This window comes from Callospermophilus lateralis, chromosome 8 (genome assembly GCF_048772815.1).
Source record: "Callospermophilus lateralis isolate mCalLat2 chromosome 8, mCalLat2.hap1, whole genome shotgun sequence".
Classification (NCBI taxonomy): Eukaryota; Metazoa; Chordata; class Mammalia; order Rodentia; family Sciuridae; genus Callospermophilus; species Callospermophilus lateralis.
Window position 1 is genome coordinate 54,098,380 of NC_135312.1, and position 23,617 is coordinate 54,121,996.

The 23,617-nt window shown below is 36.0% G+C and overlaps 1 protein-coding gene across 3 annotated transcripts in view; it reads left to right on the forward strand.

Annotated features, from left to right (window-relative positions):
• The window catches only part of Slc4a4 (solute carrier family 4 member 4), a 327,804-nt gene that overhangs the window by 233,442 nt on the left and 70,745 nt on the right, over nt 1–23,617 (forward strand). For all 3 annotated transcript variants that reach the window (XM_076865382.2, XM_076865383.2, XM_076865381.2), the window contains exons 13-14: nt 9,320–9,453; nt 15,029–15,300. In XM_076865382.2, the coding sequence (XP_076721497.1) occupies nt 9,320–9,453; nt 15,029–15,300 (406 nt within the window). The remainder of the gene's footprint in view (nt 1–9,319; nt 9,454–15,028; nt 15,301–23,617) is intronic.

The following is a 23,617-nucleotide window of genomic DNA, read 5'->3' on the forward strand; positions in this document are numbered from 1 at the left end:
ATAGACATGGGTGCTGGGTGGAAGCATGTTGTGAAAACACAGATGAGTCACTGCACGACTGTTGTCTAAGCAAACTCTTCTGCCAGCTTCTATTCAGGAGGTCTTGCCTGCTTGAAGACAGGATTTTACATCTAAGCTTTTATTTCAGAGCTAATGATGCACACACACATATACAAAATTAGATTTTATATATATGTATATGTATATATGTGTGTATATAATATATCATTGGAAGCAGATGATCTTAAAAGCTATGTAGACCATTTCCTCTGTAACTATGTTCAAAATAAGAACAGTTGAGGCTATGATGGCTCCAAGTATAATTAAATCCTATTGCCAACATAAATGACTGCATGAATTCCCCAACTTTGGCATATATATTTTGCCCATCAGGCACTTATGATAGGACTCTGGGGCTTACAGAGTGGGTATTCCCAGATTTCTTGTTAAGTGTGGGCAATTATAGCTTAACTTGGGCTTCTGGAAGCAACTGAACCACTTTGCCAAGAGTAGACCTTACACTCATCTAGGATCCAACCTGGGCTTGTGACCGATTCCTGTTCTTTGAGTTTAGCAACAAAGACCTGGAACGTATGCTTTCTGAAGTCCAAGAACAATGCAATACTCTTATTACCCTTTTCATTCAATCTCACCAAAAATAATTCTCTGCTCTCCTTGCCATATTGTCAAGTAATTCAAAACTTTTCAACCTCATTGTTTTAAAATCATGTCCCTTCCACTACCAAAGTCTCTATTACCTGCATGCCTGCTCTTTACATTGTATCTGTAATCTTGGTTGCCACATAAGCATACTGCTCTATTCATTTAGGTACTTCGGATTAAATTGTTATATGTCAATGTATAAATAGGTTCCATCAGAATCTGTTATAGTTATAGATTTTCACTCACAGTACTATCTGGATGAATCCTTGCTATCAAACTAAATCAACAAATATTTATGGATTGCTTGGTTTATGGGCAACATATTGGCACAAAAAATACTTTTTGATATTTTGTGTCAAGTCTTGTGTTACCTAAAAATTATTCTCCTAAGCTTTATAGAATACATGAAAGTACTTTAATTTAAATCTACATTTGATTGTGAATGACTAAGCATAGTCTACAGTGAAGACTGACTGAAGAATGTAATTTTAATTTTTTTCCGGGAGTAAATATAATCCTATTTTCACAAACCTTTTAGCCAAAGAATTCAGTAAGATTTTTAGAATTCTGTGAATTTTGTGATATTTATAGAGCCTAACAGAGCACATTTTAAGGGAACTTGTCTCATAATAAGGAACATTTATAGCTGGCATCTCCAAATTTGAAGCTTTATTTTAACATACTGCTGTGCCGAGAATTTTTAATCAATCTGCTGAAGTTGGAAATGTATCATTTCTTGTGCACATATTCCTCGAGAAGATAGACACTTCTTTACAAAGACTATCACATGCAATTTGTAAGAGCAAGATGAAAGCAAATTGGTAATTGCTTTACTATATTGAGAACCATATAATAATTTCCATTCCACCTGACTATTGTACTTTGACCCCCAGAATGCATTTCCTTCTTGACACATCAATCTGTTCTAGGAACATATTCTAATTTCAAAAAGTTAAGTAAAGGAGTCTGTTGGGATGATACAATTTAGTTATTTCCATAAGCAAAAATGAATAAGCCTATTTAATGACAGAGAAAGGAATCACTATTGCTTAGTTACTTGTAAGTTTTATTGGCTGTGGTTCTACCAGGGAGAAACTTGAAATAATATGCTTTACATGTACAAGTTCTGAATTTAACTCCTTGATTAAAGTAATTTGTATTTGGTTGTTTATTGCATTTGAAAGACCTTTGTCAAATCTATTTTCTTGATGATCAGAAAATGATAGTGATTTGGGGGATGTAGGGAGTCCCAAATGATGCTAAATTTGAAAATTATTTTGTTTAGCTTGCAGTTATTTAGGATATAATTATACATTGTAGAAAATTTAAACAGTACAGAAAAATTACATAGAAGATAATTTTGTCCTTAAACACATCACCCAGAAATAGTCATTAACATTTTCATGACATTTTTCATACATTTTACAATACATGTGTACACAGATAGATCAGTATATAAAATTTAATATAAATGAGATCATACACATATTGTTTCATAACAGTAGTATTTCATGGATATCTTCTACTTCAACAGTCTTTAATGTGATTTTTAATGACTTTATTCATGTATATGATACATGTGCTTTAATTTATTTAGTAAATCTCCTATTATTGGACTTTCAGTTTTTTCTAATTTTCTCTTTTATAAGCAATACTATGGTGATTAACTATATTTTTGTTCTTTATAATTACCTTCTCAGGGTAAGTAAGTAGCAAAATATGCTTGTTTTAGTTTTTGCTATTTCTTTCAAATTACACTCCACGAAGATTATACTTCTTCCAGTAATGGACAAGAGTACCCAAAAGTCCATACCCTTGCCAAATAGAATTTTGGCCTATATTTTCATTTTGCCATACTGGATTGAAAAGGATGGCTCATTCTTATTCAATTAAGTTTTCTTTAATTTTTTAGTGAAGAGGAATATCTTTCCACTTTTACTGACTACACTTCTTTATACTGTGTCCTTGGTATATTTTCCTTTTGGGTCATTAAGGTTTTTTTTCTTATTGACGTGTAAGAACTCTGATATTTTCCTTTTGCTTGTTGGAAGTATTACAAAACATATTTTTCCTAGAGCTACCATATGTCTTTTAACCTTATTTATGATTTCTTTTGCTGAACAGATTTTAATTTTTGCGTAGTCAAATCTTCATTTTTTGTTTCTTCATGATATATTTAAAGAACCTTTTCCTATCCCAAGATTAGAAAAATATTTACCCACATATTTTAGTTCTTTTATGTTTTCACTTAAATTTTTTATCCATCTGGAATTGATTTTTGTGTAATGTTATACTGGCATTTGATGTTTCAGATACATGTTCACATCTCTTCAAATAAAAACTGTAAGGCCTCCGTGTCTTTCCCATCCATTTGATTTGACTGAGAGTTGAAGCTTTGGTAAAGTTTTTGGCTCATGCTTTTCTTCAAGCAGAGAGATATTTGTCTTTCAAGTCTTCCCTTTTTTTTTTTTTCTATTCCTGCTGGCAGTATAAACAGAATTTCTGCTTATGACACGACAAAGGACATTAGAGTAGATGGCTCTGTCTGGCTTGGCGGCTTGATCTGTCAGGACAGAAATCACGGATTTATAGGTTCTAATTACATAGGAGAATTGAAGATGAGGGCTGTGTATTTAATCTTCTCCCCGAGTGTGGATGGATGGTCTGTATAACTGGTTGTTGATGCTGTTTTGGAGGAAGAGAGGAGGTTGTTTGAATACACAGGAGAATCATCTGAGGAACTCTGAAAAAGATTCTGTCTCCAGGCTTCATCTTCAGAGACCCTGATTTAATTGTTCGAGGTGGAGTAAAGAATTAGTGTTAAAAAAAAAAAACTTACAAATAAACAGACAAACAAGCAAACAAGCAAATAAAAGACCCAGGCTTCCCAGATGACTTAAATTTGATTTAGATACTTGCATCATTTCTCCCTCTTGACCACGGGGGTTGGCTTATGCTAGTAACCTGGTGTCAAAACTCATGCAGGTGATTGAGATCTGACTGCCTGTTCCCAATGGCATTAGGCTGCCTTATTTGTTTAGTTATTTCTGGCTAAACTTTGGATTCAAAGGTACATCTAGAGAAATTTTATTATTCAACATGCTGCACAGTTATGATATAAATCATCACAAACATGAGCTAAAATTTCTCCTTTGATAGCTAGTAACATATAAGCAAAAAAGATTTCTGCTACAGTTTAGATATGAGGTGTCCCCCAAGAGCTTATGTGTGAGACAATGAAAGGAAGTTTAGAGGTGAAATGATTGGGTCCTGAGAGCCTTAATCTAATCAGTGCATTAATCTCCTAATAGGGATTAACTGGGTGGTAACTGTAGGCTGGTAGGGTGTGGCTGGAGGAGGTGGATCATTTGGGACATGCCTTTGGGGTATATATTTTGTCCCTGGCTAGTGGAGCTCTCTCTCTACTTCCTGTGTCCTGTCCTGAGCTGCTTCCCTCTGACACACCCTTCTGTCATGATATTTTGCCTATCCTCGGGCCCAGAGCAATGGAGCCAGTTGTCTGTGGATTCAGACCTCTGAAACCATGTGCCCTAAAATAAACTTTTTCTCCTCTAAAATTTTTCTTGGCAGGTCTTTTGTCACAGTGGTGAAAATGTTAGTGAATGCTTTATCATTGAATGCTATTGAGATATTTTATTTTCCAAACTTTATTGCATTGCAAATTGTCAAAAGAAATTTAAAATCTTTTGTTTTCTTGGACAGCTTCGCCACTTTCTTCTTAGGTTTTACTCCCCACCCTTCTGTTATTACTACCCAGCCTCCCTAAACAAGGTTGCAAACATTAACCCAAATAATAAGGGCCTTAATAAAAAGGGACACAAAACAACAAGTCATTCTTCAGTGTTATATAAAGATACTAAATTGCAGTAAAGTCGATGTTGACAGCATACATTTTCCAATTTTAATGTTTTATTCTCTTGATTGTGGTTGCTTTGAATCAGCCATGGTAGGAAATGGTGCCCTTTGCAACCATCGTCATAAGTAGCCCAAAGATGTGGAATGCTGGTATTACAAATTATGGTTGGATTTCATTGTTTTTAGAATCTTGCTCCTAGGGTCTGATTTTCTTTTATGCTTGATTTTATTATTTTGGGATTTGTCCTAATTTGGGGGGGGGGGCTATTTTGAAAACCAGGGGCCATCCTTTCTTTAATTTCATACCCTCATGAAAGTAGAAAAGTATCTTCACAAATTGGTTTGGATGTGGGTTTGGATTTTACTTCTGTAAAATAAACTATTTTGTTTATTACCATCAGTTTTAATGAAAGGAGCAACTGGCGATGGCCATGGAGTTACCCTTGCTCCCCATGGCCTCTATTGATTTGGAAATTGCTCTGGAAAATCTTGCAGATCTAGAAGCTATCCCCCACTTCTCTCTGAGGACTGATTTTCATCTCTTCTATTTATGCCACTCCTTTTCACTTTCTCTCCATCTTCTTCCTCTCTTGAAGAAAACAAATACTAGAGATTGGCTGGGGAAAAGATTATACATAGCAACAAAGGAAAGGAAACCAGCATTATATTGTGTCTCAGCTTTGTGTTAGTTTTTTTTCTGAGTGCTTTATATCTCATTGTATCATTTAATTCAAGTAATTAACCTGTGAGGGAGCCATCAATGTACAGAAGAGAGAATTTGAATTTAGAGAGGTAACTGGTATAAGATTTAAACTCAGGTATCAGTTACTGTAAGGCATGCTCTTTTTGCTGAGCAACCTAGAGAGTTCTTGAAGATCATCTAGTCCAACTTCTTCATCTTGTGTCTAAATAAGTACGTTATGCATGTGGTTATTATTGTTCAAAAAAGGTTTCATCTATCAGAGACCATGCTGAGCATTTTTTATGCATTATCTGATCAAGTGCACACTAACCTTTCCAGGGAGATTAAGAATCTTCCTTAAAAGTCATTGATCAAAGAAGTGGTACAGTTTGGATGTCAGATAAAGGAATGTTTGATTCCGGAGTCCATTGCTCTACTACCTCTTCTCTTTTTTGTTGTTGTCTTACCTGGAGAAACTAAAATTGATAGAAGTGAACTGACAGTCCTAAGTCCTAAGCTCTCTGGGGGCAAAAGAGTCTAGACTTCATGTTTCCTGTCTGCAGCTGTTTGCTGCTCCCACTGTTCCACAGTTGGAATCATCTGATCAGAACTGGAATAAAGTGAAAGCCCAAGTAGAGTGACCTGGAGCATTAGTGGCTCCTGATTCTGCCACACCTCAGAGCTCAGCTGGCTGCATGGTTGTGAAATGCTAGGGAGTTTGCTCCTCAGAGAAATCAGGTATCCAAGTGTCTATGACTTAATAGCTATTAAAAAAACCACATGTCCACACAGTATTTCCCCTTTTATATCTGTGAATATTTAATATAATAAATGAGAAAAGAGGCTTCATTGTATGAGATTATTTTAAAAATTTCTGTATCATGAAGAGGAACATGTCAAGATGTGGTGAAAATAGTTACTTTCTTAGAAATGCAGGAAGCGTCGTGAAGTTTAAGCAAGTTTCCAGTGCAATGTGTATAATAAATCACCTGTCTGTTTCAAAATCGTGAGCCACAGAATGGAAACTGTAGTGCTAACCAAAGGATCAAGTACTGAAATAAAAATAATCTGCCTTTGAACAGTCACATGGCTTCCATAAATCAAAGCCATATTCTGGAAGAAATTGGTTGCTATCTTTAATAAATGACCAATGAAGGCTGTTGACCTTTGACAGGTGGACCTAGTATCATTTGGGCTCATCTTCTCTGGTTCCTTTAGCATTTACTGAGTGCCTGCAGAGCACATGGCAGGTGGTGGATAGCCTGTTGGAAGAAGGAGAACCATTAAAGACACACCAGAAGACCCTGTTCCTGCCATTGCAGAGACTAATAGTTCTGCCAAGTGGAGAATCCTAAATCTCATACACCTCATTTTTTTCTTTTATATTCTCCCTTACACCCAGCCAGAGCCATGTTTTAATTCTGCAATAATGATGAGAAACAGGCATTCCATTGTGCTTGATAAAGAATAAAGAGGTGTACCTTTGCCTGTCACATGTATCTAGAATGTGGCTTGTCTTCCCATAGAGCATTCAAGTTCTAAAACTTTTATGTAAATTGCAAAAAAAAAAAAAAAAAAAAAGATAAAGACATGAAACGCCCACCATCAAGGGGTGAAAAACTGTATGTCTAAGAAAATTATAGCTTGGCATACCTTTAATCCTTGCCAAGGATTAGGTTAGTTGGGCAGGTATGTATGCCAAAGAGTTCCTGTGCCACATTTATGTTCATATCATTTAACCCTCCTGAACCTCAGTCTCTAAACACTGGAGAAATCAAGACAAATCCTATTTTGGGGGCATCTTGGTTCTGTTAGCATTGCTTGACATTCTGATTCTGTTCCTATGAGGAAGAATGAGCTTAATTGTCTGTAAATACTGAGATGACACCTTTAGTCATGCTTTGGAACTCACGTTCATGTCAGTAGGGTGTCTAAAAAGAGACTCCTGCCAGACTTCAAACCTAGACTTTTCCATCAACAAGGGCTCTCTGGATTATTTCAGAGTGGTGTTACTTGCCATATGACAAGTCAGTTTCACTGACTTTTTTACTCTCTCCCATCCTAACTCTGGTTGGTTATCTAGTGCTACCCTAGTGCTGTTCGAATGCATTGTCATCTGTTTTCTGAATCAAACTCTAAAAGAGGAGGGTTTGCTATTGCTAATATCACTCTAAGGAGAATGTTGCTGGCTCTGAAGCAGTATAAAAATATTTTGAGTAATAACTGTAGCAAGGGTCTCCTAGGATAGCTTTTAAGTGGGGATGGAACTTAGTGTGCTTAAGTTCTATAAGTTGATTTTCAAAACCCAATTTCTTCATAATCATTTCCTGTGTATTATAGTTTCACTAAAGATGATAAGTGAATGAAAAGTTGCTGGAGGACTTTGGAAACACTGGAAAGATGTGGTCTGGTGAGGCTGACAGCAGGATAGGCTAACTAGGGAGTTGGGGACCTAGAAAATGAATGAGGGTCACTCAGATTCTCCAGAAATCCACTTTACTCCAGTCTGGGGATATTTAGATTAAGAGGCATGTTTAGGTAACATAAATTAACTTCTGGAAGTGAGTAATTTATTGTTTAATTGAAGAAGGAACTATTCCCATAATAATTTCTTTTCACACACAAATTTACAGATATCACATAATTTTTCTCCATTGTGTAAATTAGTCTAACATTGGCTATCTTGTACCTTTTAAAGCTACATAACTTTGTTCATTTGAAAAATGTTTTGTTTGATAAATTTTAGTTTTCAGATTTATAGCTTTTTGTGTGAATGAATGGTCCTTGTCATCTTTTTACATTTAAACACCATTCCTTGGTAAAATATTATTGTAAGTTTACAGATAGACCTTTCCTACAAATACACATGTGCTATTCTAACTGATGTTTAAACAATGAAAAATAAACAGGTCAGTTTGTCATCATTGAAAGCTTTGGTCCTCAGTGACATGATTAAGAAAGTTAGGGCCATTTTGTAAATTTCTGGTGCTTGATGATGTGTTTCTTTGTTCTTGTTATGCTAAAGGAAAATTGCAGATTATTTTCCATAGATATACCTACAAGGAGATATGACCATACAAATTTAACTATTCATATCCCTACACACTTGTTTCCTTGAGAGATAAAGTTAATTGAAGTGTGTATATAAATTTAGATTTGACAGTGAGTATATAACATTTTTTGAAATTGGTGTTATAGAAATTTCAGGATGGAGTATAAATCATTTTTTAAAAAATATCTCCTTTGCTCCCCACTTCATTTCAAAAGCTTTTCTGAAATAGTTGGGTAGGGAAAGGGAACATGGGAGGAATAGATGAACTCTAGATAGGGCAGAGGAGTAGGAGGGCAAGGAGGGAGCATGGGATTTGAAATGATGATGGAATGTGATGGTCATTATTATCCAAAGTACATGTATGAAGACACGAATTGGTATGAATATACTTTGTATACAAACAGAAAGAAAAAAAATATTGTTTTGCTAAAAGGAGAGACAGGAATAAACACATTTGCAGTGTTGTATGTAAAATGTTGGGAAAGAAGTAACTGCAGGACATTGGAAATTGCCCCTTCTTTTTAATGTTTTTACTAATGAATTATAGTTCTATGTAATAGTGGCTTTCATTTTGATATATCCATAAGTGCATATAATACAGTTTGCTCCATTTTTTTTAAAAAGTAGCTTGTGCATAAAATACAGCTGCTTTAAAGTGCCTACTCTGCAAGGTGAAATCAGGCTAAAACATTGAAAAAAGTACCAAGTGATTTCTACCCATTTCATGGGCTTATAAAATGTCATTTTATTGACAGAATCATCAATTTTTTTTAAGTAAGGATGAGAGCTACCTTTTATGCTTTATATACCAGTCATTACAGTCATTATAGTTCTTTGGAGCAATCCAGCCCTTGAACAAGAATGACTAACTATATGAGATGAAATACATGGTAGCAGCATTTATGTCAGTAAGTCTTTCTTCATTCTTGGTCTGTTTGCTAGAGACCTAATAATAATGTATTCAAGTAGCTTCATTTTCCTGCTAACATCACAAGTGGAAGAAAAATAGATTGGTTTATTTAACACCTGTATTTTCTTTCTTTCAGGGTGTGTTGGAGAGTTTCCTGGGCACTGCTGTCTCTGGAGCGATCTTTTGTCTCTTTGCGGGTCAACCACTCACTATTTTAAGCAGCACAGGACCCGTCTTAGTTTTTGAGAGGCTTCTATTTAATTTCAGCAAGTATGTATATACACACCTAATTATAAATTAGAATGGTTGGATCATAGAACATTCATAGTCCAGATAAAGCACAGAATAGCAGTTAGATAGATCCAAGAATCAGGCTGAATACTGTGATGATAAGGTTCAGAACCAGAAAGGACCTTACAATTACATAGCCCAGCACTTATTTTACATTTGGTTCAATTCACTCCTATCTGTTGTTTTCTGCTTTCTCCTTTCCCAGTCATTCTTACTGTCCTGCTTTGTGCCCTAGGGTCCCTCACCTAGGGACTAGACCCCAGGTTCATTTGCCTTCAGGATTCCTGCTGGGTTTGGCTATTTGGAGCATCAGCAGGACAGGAAGAGAGAGAGGTCCCAGTATGTTTGCCTGGCCCCACTTCTGCTTTAGCATAGCAGTCTGGCAGTGGCTTATCCCCTAAGACTTTAGCCTGTGTCAGGTGGATCCTCTGACCTGGCTGTAGCCCTTACCAGGCTCTGCTGACTCCATTCCTTCCTGGTTCTTTTCAAGCCTGCAGTTAGTCATGGCTTCCTGCTATTGCTAGTCCAGAAGCGCCTCTCCATTCTTACACCTCTGCAAATAGCACCTATGTTCAGTTTTCCTCAGACTCCCACTCGAGAATGCTGTTTTCTGTCGTGATCCTAACTGATTCATTAAATAAATTAAATGACTTGTTCATGGCTTCTAAATGAGAGAGAGAAGATACTTGGTCACAGCTCCTAACCCCAGTTCCAGTATTCTTCATTGAAGACAGCTTTCAAAACTCAACTGAATAATAACAGACATTTGAGGCTGATCACATACTAAGTATTCTCATAAGTGTTTTACATGTACAAATTCATTTAATTCTTGTAGCAATCCTGTAAGGTAAGGACTGCATCCTATTTATAGATGAGGAAGAAGGCACAGAGCAAGTGAGTAAATTACCAAATGTTGCATCACCAGTGCGTGGTAGGGCTGGGATTTGACTTTCTCCTTTCTGACTCCAGAGCCCATGCCTCTTAAGGAATCACTAGACACTACTAATGAGCATGACAATAATATCAGTATTTTCCCTTAGAAAATTCTCATTCTAAGAAGGGGAGCATTGAGTTAAGTGAATTTTATAAGTGACCATGTTAGCACACACATAGATTCAAAATAAAATGGAGTTTTCTGGTTTCTTTCTAGTGTCCTGGATACCTCTGGAGTGAATACCTTTACTGGCAGGTCTCAATCCTTAGACTGCAGAATTTCAGTGACTTGCTAGCACTCCTTGTTTCCATATTCTAGGTTGTACATTTTTAGGACTCTAAGTAGAGTATAGTCACTATCTACATAGTACTTCATGGATTTAAGGACTCAAAACTTTAAAACTGTGTGTGTCACAAAAAATGACCACAAGATCAAGGAGAGAATGAGTTTTTTGGAAAACTGGATTGAAAACACCAGGAAGAATCTTCTGAGAATTTAAAGTCCTAAATTTTAAATTTTGTGAGTTTTCTGTAGGACATTATTACAGATCTCTGTAGTAATTCTGAGAAGAACATTGGAAAGAATTTTATTCCTGTCAGTTTATAGAAGGAGTCAAACAGTTTTTATATGTTTAAGAAAACATTTCATGAGACAAGAAAGCCTTTGTGGAAAGATTAAACAAGCATGTACTATAAACAGGAACAAACACGCACAACCTCTGCAGAAAGATTTATTGGATGAAATGTGATCAGAGCCTTAATCTACAGAAAATGTTTGCATCCTGGTTTGCTTTAGATAATTGTAGGATAGAGATGGTTTCCTTTCACTAAGCAAGTTCCTTTCTCACTTTCCCTTCTGTTTCATCATAATTGGTACTGTTGCATAGTTCCAAGTAATTTATTTGAAAACAGTTGTAAAGCAATGAGAAACATTTGAGAAACCATGCTTTAAATCCATCATTGAGTAATATGCTGCAAACATTTCATTCATGTGCTGTGAATGTATTCATTTGCTTGTGTTGTAGCAGCAGTGCTAATATTTTGTCTAGATTAAAAGTATTTAGTAAATTTCTATTTCCCAAAATGTGTCTCATCGATTCCTAAGCCCATTAGATGACCCATGGAAAAAGGCTTTTGTGTTCCCAGCCAGTCTGGAAAGTGCTCTGTATTGCATCCTCCTCCTGGGATCTGAGAAGTCTTTTAGTAAAGAAACTTTTTGTTTTGTCTTACCCAGATTTTCCCCAACATATTTTATCATTTTTGGAGATACGGGTAGATTCTTTTTTTATGGGTTCGGTGTAGTCATTATAGATCATCAATTTATTTAAAAGTTTCTCATCTCTCATTCTCTTTTCTTCTTGCTGCTCTCAGCACATGATTTTTTAATGAAGTGCCACTGGTTTTAATTATTTCATTTAGGTTGTTCTCATTGAACTACTATTGGAGGATGTTTGGCTATTAGAGCAACTTGAGTATGTTGTTTAGGTTTACGATTGAAGTTTATCTGTGCCTTTCCCTTCGTACCCAAACTTATGGTGTTCCTAGCCATTAGCTAGTTAATAACTTTGTTTCTCACCTGTACCTATGAACAACAGTTTTATAATAACCATTAGCATTTTTTTATTCTTTGTGGTACTGGGGATTGATCCTAGGGAAAACTTACCACTATATTCTGGTTACCCAGGCTGACCTCAAACTTGAGATCCTATTGCCTCAGCCTTCTGAGTTGCTTGGATTACAGGCATGTGCTACCATGCCTGGCCCTTGTTCGCATTCCTACATAAATCAAGATTGCTCTAACTTTCATCTTGGTAGGAAAGCAAGGCCATTGTTCTAAACTCATTTTTATTTTGTTCTAAACTTTTAAGGAAAATGTCTCTTGGATCAGAGGTACTAAAAAGTGTTTCTTAACTCTTATCTGACACTGACTCATTGGATGATAATGTAAATTATCTCAAATTCCTACAACTCAGCTTGTTCTGTAGTATTATTCTGTAGTGTACTTATTTCACAAAGACACACATAGGATTAAACAGTAGGACTATAGCCATAAAGGGAACTGGAAGGGAATGGGAAAACCATCTTCAGAAAGTTTCAGAAAATCTATAGGAGATAATTTTCTACCTCAAGGTCAGTAACTACCTGCTTTGGCAATGTATGCTAATTCATGCAATTTGGTGAAAGGAGGGAAACGAAGATGATGTTGATGCCAAACCTGTCTTGAGCTAAGTATAAGTCATATAGGGGAATCATGGTGTAATTTTTATTTTTTTACTTAAGCAACAAAGATTTACTCCTGGCAGTTCTGGAGGCTGGAAAGTCAAAGACCAAGGTTTTGGCAGGATTTGGGTTCTGGGGCGGGAAGTCTTCTTGGCTTGTAGATGGCCGCCCTTTTCCTGTGTCCTCATAGGGAGGTGAAAGAAAGAGATCTGTGGTGTTTCTTCCCTTTGATTTTTATTTTATTTTTTATTTATTTTCATGGTGTAATTTTTAAAAGGAGGAGTCCAAGAATCGGGATACTTAGTTTCTGGCCCACCCCTAGCATTAACACCTTAACACTGGGTAAACGACTTAGCTTCCAGTTGCTTTGATACCTTCATCTATAAAATGAGGCATATTGACAAATTGGTATCTGTGTTAATAAGGATTTTCCAGAAAAACAGAACCAATAAGATGCATATACAGAAAGATATTTATTATAAGGGATTGGATCACATGCTTTTCTAGGCTGGCAAGTTCAAAATCTTCAGGACAGGCTGGCAGGATGGAAACCCAGGAAAACCAGTGTTTCTGCTGAGTCTGAAGTGTTGGAGTCTGCTGTAGAACCAGGAAGAGCTGATGTTGTAGATAAAGTTTAGAGACAGTCTACTGGAGAATTCTTCTCATGCCTCTAGGGAGGCCGATCTTTTTGTGCTAGTAAGTCTTCAGCTGATTGGATGAGGCACATGGGTATTATGGAGCACCATCTGCTTTACTCAAAGCTCATCAATTTAAATGTTGATTTCTCTAAAAACACCCTCACCTATACACTCAGTATGTTTGACTAAATATATGGGTACAAGTTGACATAAAATGAACCATCACAGTGTCTAAGGAGCTGTTAATTCTAGTGTTTGATAGTGTTTAGCTAACACAGGGTCAGTCTTCTCCTACTTAAAAGTAATAGTTCATAGACAAATGTAGTCACTGTCTCAGTCAAGTCTTAAGATACAGGCTCACATTCATTCATCTAGCAAGTCTTAATTGGGTACCTCATATATGCCAGGCACTGCAAGAGATAGAGAATTTAAATTTTATTCTGAGAGCAATGGGAAGCCATCCAAAGGTCTTAATCTGAGGTATCTTATTTTCATTTTAAGAGATCATTTTGGTTGTGGTGTGGAAAATGATTTTGAGTAGGATAGGCATAGGTATCAGTCCAGAGGCTCTTACAGGTAAAAGACTCACTGGTGGCCCAAACTGGGTCAGCGGTAGAGAAAGCAAAGATGATGCTTTTGGAAATGTGCTAAAATACATTGTTAACAATTGTTAGAAACCTGTGGGCTCAAGAGCTTCAGTCATGCATAGTTCTTGGTTTCTAGGTATGAAGTGTTCCTATCTGCTTTTATCACAGATAAATTATGAGTTAAACATTATTGTAAGGTACTCTCTACATAATTTTATGAGAATCAGTTTGAAATCATAATATGTCAGCACTTGGCCCATCTTTTCATAGTTGGAAATCCTGAGCTAACTCGCTTATAAGAAATGGGGAAGATATCAAAAGAGAGTAACCTCATTAGATAGAGGTCACCTATTCTAAGTCTGCTGTGGGACAAGCATTGGCAAGAAAAAGGTGGTCACAAGATGCTTTGTACCCAGTTTCAGCAAAGGACATGAAATTTTTGGGCAACTGTGTGAAAAGTGATGGTATTTGGCTATCACGTGACAAAAAACCTTACTTGATCTGACAGCAGCTCATGTTTCTGTTCCTGTCTCCTCCCTGTCTCCTCTTGCTGGTGGCATTCTGTCCACAGTGTGCTTTATGCCACTTTATGCCACATCTCTTTTTAATGTTCTTTTCTCTTCCTGGTCTGACTCTTCCTAGTAAGTTTGGAAAGTTTCTGCTTATTCGTAGACACCCTTTTTTGCCCCATAAAACTTTATCCATCTACTTGTCAGAATTATTTACTCCTTTTTCCAAGACACAATCACTTTGTATTTTATAATGTAATTATTTTTATCAGTTCATCTCCCTGAGTGACTTGGAGTCACAACATGTTTATTAGCCAGTAAAACTGACATTTATCAAATATATATGAGCTTTCAATGCTTTCCTTTTAGATTGTTTGCTATGTGAGCTTCACGAATGGAGGGACCATATTTTTGAGTGAGAAAATTAGTGAGTTATTCATATACAGTTTATGAGTATTTTTCCATGTGCTTTCCTGAAACTTTCAGAATCATATATGGTTGCATAATAATATCACTAAACCAAATCCTGAATCTCAAGTCTTTCTAAATAAAATCAAGCTTTGTATCTGGTGGTTAAAAGTAAGCTTGTACTGTAGGCATTTGGTAGTTTTGTATTTTGTGTATTTCATTGGAGAGGAGTCTAAATACCTTTCGTTCTTCTTTCCAGGGACCATAATTTTGACTATCTGGAGTTTCGCCTTTGGATCGGCTTGTGGTCAGCCTTCCTGTGTCTCATTTTGGTAGCCACTGACGCCAGCTTCTTGGTGCAGTATTTCACTCGTTTCACAGAAGAGGGCTTCTCCTCTCTGATTAGCTTCATCTTTATCTATGATGCTTTCAAGAAGATGATCAAGCTAGCAGATTACTACCCCATCAACTCTGACTTCAAAGTGGGCTACAACACACACTTTTCCTGTGCCTGTGTGCCACCCGACCCAGGTGAGGACCTCTCACTCAGTGCCTGTGTTTGGTGGAAGATGTAAGCTCCGGGCTTGCAGATTTGCGGTATGGTTTCATGATCCTGAGGAAAGGGTCTTATTTTATTTTCTAGGATTAAGGATCCCTCCTGAGTTTAAGTCTGAGGTTTCTTTATCATGTGATTTGGTCAGTAAGTGAAAAGAGGAGCTCTGGAATGTGAACATATCTGGTTCAGAAGACTTTGAAGTCCAAAATACTTTGAAATTAATTCAAGTCGCAGTATTTGCAGAAATTAATTTGTACGTTATTTTTGGTTTTCCCAGGATCAAACTCAGGGGCACTTGGCCACTGAGCCACATCCCCAGCCTTATTTTGTGTTTTATTTAGAGACAGGATCTCACTGAGTTGCTTAACACCTTGCTTTTGCTGAGGCTGGCTTTGAACTTGCGATCCTGCTGCCTCAACCTCCCAAGCCTTTGGGATCATAGCCCAGCTATTCTTAGTTTTAAGTGGTAACTGAGGAGACCTAGGTATATATATATGTTAATAGGTAAAAAGTCCTAATTTTCTGAACTTTTGTCCATATTTTATAGATTGCTATGGGATCTCTTCTTTTAAGAAATGCATCATAAATTTTATAGAAGAATCAAAGATGATACTAATTCACTTTATCTAATTTGAAGCATGAAATTAGAAAAGAAATTCATGTTAGAGTCAGTTAATGATAAAAGTGGAAACTTGCAGTTCATCTCTAGTAGTCAGTGTAAACAAGAAAAAAAGAAGAAGGAACAAAAAATAAAAAAAGAAAAGAGAACATGTTATGTTCTAGGAGTAGATTTATATTCTAGAGTCAGCAAAGACATAAAAGCAACTTCTGGATGAGGAATGTGATTCTTTACATCTCAACACTTTAGTATCTGTCTTGCCAAACCTAAGTCAGTATCAGAACTTTTTCACAAAAATAGTGTTAAACTCTTGTTTTTGAATTTTTTTTCCTGGAATTATTCATCAATGATTTATCTTATACAAGGTTTTTGAAAAAAAGATTCACTTCAAGAAAAGTTGCTTTAAATTTGCTCTGGTAGAATAAAGGTGAGTATCATACAGATGACAACTATACTGGTAACTCCAAGTTATGCATTTAGCCATAGGCAGATGTCCCTTAAAATAAAAATTGATATACAAGTCACACTTTTTGAGTAAGGCCCTGTGGCACCAGAAGTCCCACAGTATTCTGGGGGTGGTGTAAATCTGGGCCATAAATGTGGAGCACATACATGCGATATCCACTTTGAATTATGAATTCTGAGAGAAAACCTTTTCATATTTATAGTAAAAAACACATGATTGTATTATGGATCAGAGTCAAAATGCTTTTGAATGTAAAAGATAAATAAGATGCTACTAAAATTTTTATGGCTTGTGGGAGGTTGTGTCAGATTAATAGTGCTAAGATGTAACCTGATCTGAAATATATCATAATTTAAAAAGTGCTTAGAACTGGATGGCATGGCAGATATTGTCAGAAATCAATTGAATATGTTCCCCCAGGAAACAACTATGTGGAGCTCTTCCTGAAAAAAAAGTGGGGTAAACCCTCTGTAGCCACTCAGCATGGACTCTCAGGGAGGTCTGCACATTCAAAATATTGGATTCTCAGGCACATTTAGTTATGGGATTTTTGAACTTTCCTTTTCAGTTATTTATTTCTATTTATACACATGTATATATTTATTTATTTTTTAAAACATCTATAACTTGTTAGGTAGGTCTGAGTAATCATCCACCAAAATTTCCTAAAGGAAAAAATTACCACTCAGCTGTTCTGTGGTTTGAGGTGCTCACAAAGGGCTTTGTCAGCACACCTGTCACACACAAAAGATAGGCCTAATGTCAGCTCCATGGGTACCTGAGGCTAATGGAAACTTATATATTCATTGTTTCAATTGGATGCTGGCAAAGAAGATAATGTGAAACCAACAAAAGACATATCAGAGTGTGTTCATTTGTAAAAAACCACAAAAAAATGCAACAAAGATTTTCCATGTAATTTCCCTTTCAGGAAGGATCTTTGTATTGTTGAAAAGGTGATACTGAGGGCTGAACCATTTACACATGCCTGGCACGTACAGGCTTCAAAAGTAGTAGTTTTTCCTTTACTTATTTTCCCTGGGTTGTGTAAAACATGTGTCCTAAATAACTATGGAGTCATTTCAGAAGGACTCTGACAATTCCTGCTCTCTCTAGGTGGTACCAGTAAAACAGCATAGCAGTGCTTTGAAGTCAGAAAATCTTATTGCAAGTCCCAGATTGGCTAATGCCAAATGTGTGTCATTGGGCAAGTTCCTTTCTCCAAGTTAGTGTAGCCTCACCTCCCTCATCTGTAAAATGGGGTTAACAATAGTACATGCCTTATAGAATTGTTTCAGAGATAAAAAAGAAGAGAATATAGTTAGTGATTATGCTATTTTTTTAACATGTAATAAGTAGTTAACTGTTAGTTGCATTATTATTGCTGTTATTATTCATTAAAATTTAGGGTTAGTATTTAGGTCTGAATGACAAACCTGTCCTCATCATTTTCCTTTTTAATCATACATTGTTGGGCAGTTGGCCCATTCATCAAGCAGATGGTTGTCTGCACCACTTCTTTCTAGAGTGGTCCAGATTAGTGGCACTCACAAAAGATGTATACATGAACAGGAGGGGTTTAAAAAAAAATCTATGGAGGTGAAACCTATTTGTAGTTTGGATAAAGTCATAGTTTTATAACAATCTCATGTTTTACAAAACTACCATAATATTAATGGTTGTGTATTTCCTTCATAACCTCAATACTGTTAGACAATCTAATACTTCCCCATAATCATCATAGTTTGAGTAGCAAGTTGTATAGATCTATCATATATTCAGTACTTCTCAACAGCAAACTGAAAAATGCCTATGAGAGAACAATACAGTTGCACATACAGCTCGAGAAAGTATTCTAAAAACAACAAAAGACTGGCCTTTCATCACGACATGCACTCTTAGTAAAAGCATTCAATCAATGAGTCAATAATATTTAAGCTGGCGGATGACTTGTTTTTCAACACTGGGACAGTATGTAACAATGAACCAGCAACTGCGCGGAAGTTGTGATCCTGCAAACTCAGAAATGATTTTACAGAAATGCAAATAGAGGTCACTAATCACAAAGAAAACTGTCTTCATGCTCACAATGTATTATACCCTTTTTTTTTTTTTTTTTTGTCTTTGTGAAGGCACATCTTCTTCTTTCTGGTCTTTCTTGTTCTCATTATTCTAGAAAACCTCATCACTTGTGAGCTTTTCATTTCTTCATACCTTTTCTCCTTTCCTTTTAGTTTCAATTATTGCTTGGTAACCCAAGTCATATATTTAAGTTTTCTGAAGATCTAAGAAGGACAATTGACTAGGAAGGTTGATATTCATGGGTAGATGCATGATTTTGATGCTAAAATTCCCTTTTCTTGGAAATGGGATAGCTATGAATTAATAGAGGCAGTGAATATTATATTTCCCACCCTGTTCTTGGTGGTTACATAGCAGAAGTATACAGGAAAGAAGATAGTTCAAAAGCCAAAAGGAAAAAGAAAAAATATCCAGTTGAAGGATAGCTTACCATATCCCATCTCATCATTATAAAATTGTTAGTGTGATAAAGTAGACAAAAACATCTGCTTTGCAGTAAAGGAGACTGAGTTTGAATTTCATTGCTGATGCTCTCTTGCAGCGTGATCCTGAGATAGGCTAATTACTTAATCTTTTTGTTTTATAATATGTTAGTTATATAGTAATTGTGACTACTCTCAGGGGTTACTGTAAACATTAAAATGTATATAAAATTGCTGGTCATCTAATAGACAATGAGTAAAAATTTGTTCTTTGACATATTTCTCACTGTTCTGTAAGATGCCCCAATTGGTTTAATCTTATAGTTGTTTTTCCACGATTTTTGTAGGGAAAAATATTAATTATGCTTTCATTGTAACTTTATTCCCCCACATAATTAACCACCAGTGTGCTATTGTAGACAAATGTGGAATACTTGAAGCTGTATTTCAGGGGAAGAGTTAAGGAGTTGAGTGCATACAGTTGGAATATTCAGTATTATTCCACTGAATCTCAAAACTACAGAAGTGTTTTAAGCTATACAGTCATGTAGAAAAAGGCTTTTAATACCACAGAGTCAAAGTGGTGTTTGGTTCTTCTAAGAAACATATGTATAATTCAATCAAAACATAAATGATAGAGTTTTGTAAATAGGAAATAAGACATGGGCATCCTTCCATCTCATTTTCTCTTCTCTCCCCTGCCTGTTTTTCTTTCTCTTTTGCCCGTCATCAAATATTTACTGAGGGTCTGTTTCATGCTTTCTAAGTTGTGCTACTTGTGATGAAGTAGAATACTTGCATACATATCTACACAGATTGCTTTTTATAAAAGGTATAGTTTGTAAAATACTGTTATTTCTAAACAAAAAGAGGTCCAATTTTCACTTGACCTTGACTTTAAAAATAAATTTATATTCCAGTATCCCTGTTTACTTTTCTAATGTATAAAGGTTGTAACTGACTGCACACTCAAGGGCATGTTAATATTTTAGAAAGGCTCAAAGTAAATTTTCTGACCAGGTGTTGATTTTTATATCTGGGGGAGAAAGATGGTTTGCTAAAAATGACAAATTCTAAAAGCAAGGAAAAATAGCCTCAAGGGGATAGATACTATATTATTAACAGAGGGAATATATTTTATTGATTCATTGTTGACTGTTCCAAGGAGAACATGCTTAATAATGGATGAGTGATTAAGAGGAAGAAATTCTCTCTCAGGTTCTGAGTGTGTCACTGTCTATAGTCTGAGTAAAAGATGACCTTTTCCTTGTGTGAAACCACGAGACCAAGCCAGTTGACTGCTAGGAGCCATGGCTTCCATTTCTATACATTTTTTATTCACAGCATGAGAAGGCTTCCAAATGCTCTAAAACAGTTGTCACCAAAGTAGAATTCTAATATTATTTCTTTCTCCATAATTTTCCTATTATCCTAATACGTGCAGTTCACCAATATGTGATATCCATTAAAAAGAACTGCTGGGTTGGGTCCCCTGTGGTCTAATGTTACAGTCAATATGTGTTTCATATTTAGAAAGCCCATTAAAAAACAGTGAGGAAAAGAGATCATCCTAATTTATCTTCCATCAACCATATCATATTATGTGCAGTTTTTCATTTATTGTGTGTTGTTCCCCTTTTCTGAAGTTGGATTAAATTATAGACTAGTGGTAAAGCCAGGAAGTACAAGTACTGAAAACTTCCAGCCTGCACTTGTGAAAATCCTTCACCCGCATAGCTGATGTTTCATCATTTGTGGTAATATGGTCTTTTGAGAAAAACCATAGATACTTGAAGTGCTCATCATGTTCATTTCTTCTTACTCTCTAAGACTGTATTTTAGCAGTTTCTGCATAATTCTTGCAGGACTTAGAAAAAGGAAAGCAATTAATTTGGATTATCACCAGACCTGGAAAATTCTCCAGCTTTGAATTTGTATAAAACAAGTATTTGAAAAAGTTCCCCGGAATAATACATCCTAAGTATATAAATTTAGGTGGGTATAGAGGTGTTTTTATGGCAATAGTGGCTAAATACATCCAGCTTCATACCTCCGTAGTAACTCAGCTCTCTAACTTCCAGCATAGCATTCTAGGCAAGCTTGTGAAGAGTGCCTGTGGCTTGAAGATGCAACTCGAACTTGCCTAGCCGCAGAGAAAATCTGAAGCATTAAGCCTGCTAAAAAACATTTAGGCAAATGAAGAGTAAAAACAAGAAAAAGCAAAGAAAACTTTACTATTAATTTAGTAAAACTTAAGGCTAAGAAGGTGGCAGGTTATTTCCCCAGCAGCTGCTTCTCAGAGTTTTCTTGATTTACTTCATTATCTCTCCAAAACCATTTTCACCTTTTTTTTAATTGACCTAGAAATTTGAAGCACAAATACATGACTTTATCAAGAGATGCTAGTGTGCTCAAGTTATCTAGAACCCTAAAATAAATTTAACATGACCATGTAGCAAGAAGGTATTCAGTTTCATCCTGCATCTATTTTCTAGTTACTCAATTTCCTTAAGATGCCACTTAAATAGAATGAGATAAAACATAAAGATTTTATTGTTGTGGAGAATAATCTTAAACTTTTTCTTGCTTACATCAGCTTAATCAGTTCCACATTATTATAATCCTAAGAAACTATGTCGAGGGTACATGTTCAGATTGGGTTAATATTTAATAAATATACTTCAGATGCCAGGCATTTTATTAGGAGATTTTAGTAAACTGTGTTTTTTTAAAAAAATTATTTTTAATTATAGGTGGACACAATATCTTTATTTTATTTTATGTGGTGCTGAGGATTGAACCCAATGCCTCACACATGCTAGGTGAGTGCTCTACTCTGAGCCACAACACCAGCCCATAAACTGTGTTTTAATAAGACTATATGTGTATGTTTAATCATCACAAAAACCTTGAGAGGTAGCTGACTTTTTTTCATGAGCAAATTCTTTCTCTAGGTCATAGAGCTGGAAGTAATCTTAGCACCTCATATTTAGATCTTATCTGATACTGGACACTGTGCTAACAATTTTGCCTGTATTTTGTATTTAATTTGCACAGTAACCTCATGAGGTAGGTGTTTTCAAATCCAGTTTCACAAATGAGAGGAGTGAAGTAACTTCCTCAAAACTTGGTGAGGGAGTTTGAGGGTGCTGTTTTCAGAAGCCAAAATCCAAGCCCAGTTTGCCTGGTACTCCCTTCTCTATATTGTGATGTTGGGTCCACTGAAGGAGATTGTTCTGTTCTTTGTGCTAGTTGTTGTTCATACTGGACCTCATGGCCTTGAGTGAGCTTGTGCATATTTCTGACAACATATCTGCTAATGGGTACATCAGAAGAGCTATGGTAGTTCCTGAAAAAGGATAAAGAGGGGAAACCTTTAGCAGTGCAATGATATTCCCTATGTGGGAGATGTGCCAACACTGAGACGTGGATGTCACCTCCTTTTTCCTCTTTTAGGTCCCACAGCTAAAGCCAGCCTTGATCTCTTTGTTGGAAAGTCACAGACACACTTTAAAATGTTTGTTACTGACAATATTCATTCCCCCCTTCTCGAGGATCATGGGCATTTGATATGTGGGAAGAAAGAACGGGAAGTGAAAATTCAAGTAACAGAAAACCATCCACCTGTGGAAACTCCCTGAAACCAAGTGAGATGAGACCCTCAGAGTAGTATTTGGTTCAATCTAAATTAACCAAATTCGTAGAACAAAGAGATTCTTTACTTCATAAGCCATGTTACTGAACAAATAGAGACAGAGTGTATTTTGGCTTTTCCATTTGACCTTTCCATAATTTTAATCAAGGATATCACAGATTCCATATAAATAGATCATTTTACAGTTGGTTGCCAAATCATTTACACTGCATGAGTCTGGATCCAAGTGGTGACCAACGGCTCTTATAGACCAAGCTCCCAACTGTAATTAATCGTTTTCTCATCTGTGAGCCTAAAGAAATTTACTTTTAATCTTATTTATGGACTCTACCACACCCTGCCAATATTTGTTTACAGAAGTACTTTTTTATATATTTATTTTGAAGTGCTTCTTTTGAAACAGTTGCTTATTAAATAAGCAAAGTATCGCATACTTTTTCTTGTCCTTTAGATGCAGGTCTTCTGGGATTTTGATAGCCAGTGTACTTTAATAGTTTGTCTTAGAGGAAAATGAAAATATAAAGGAATCTAAATGAGCAGAATTGATGTGCATCCAAAACTTGAGAGCAATTACTGAAAGTCCAGATTGGAATCTTATTTTAGTACACTGCTGGCCTTTATTATCCATTATTCATTTTCTTAACCCTTTTTTTAAATTTTTATTGTTGGTTGTTCAAAACATTAGATAGTTCTTGACATATCATATTTCACAGTTTGATTCAAGTGGTCTTAACCCTTTTTAACATAGAAAAGTGTCTGTCTTATGACAGGAAGATGATGAAATTGCATTAAATAATCTATCTCAGAAAGAACAACTTCTCAAATGCCATCTAAGTAGTGACTGTGACTTAACATATGCTGTTTCTTCAAAAGCTCAGAGGATGAGACGTCTCAGCTCATAACTGACGTGTCATATCATCTAACATAGGCGGGTACTATCCTACCTTCCTTGAGTTCTCTGGCAACATAAATCATCTTGATTTTTGTGATTAGAAACTGGATAGGAGGAGAATGAATGTTGAATGATGTCTTGGACCAGTTTTGCTTC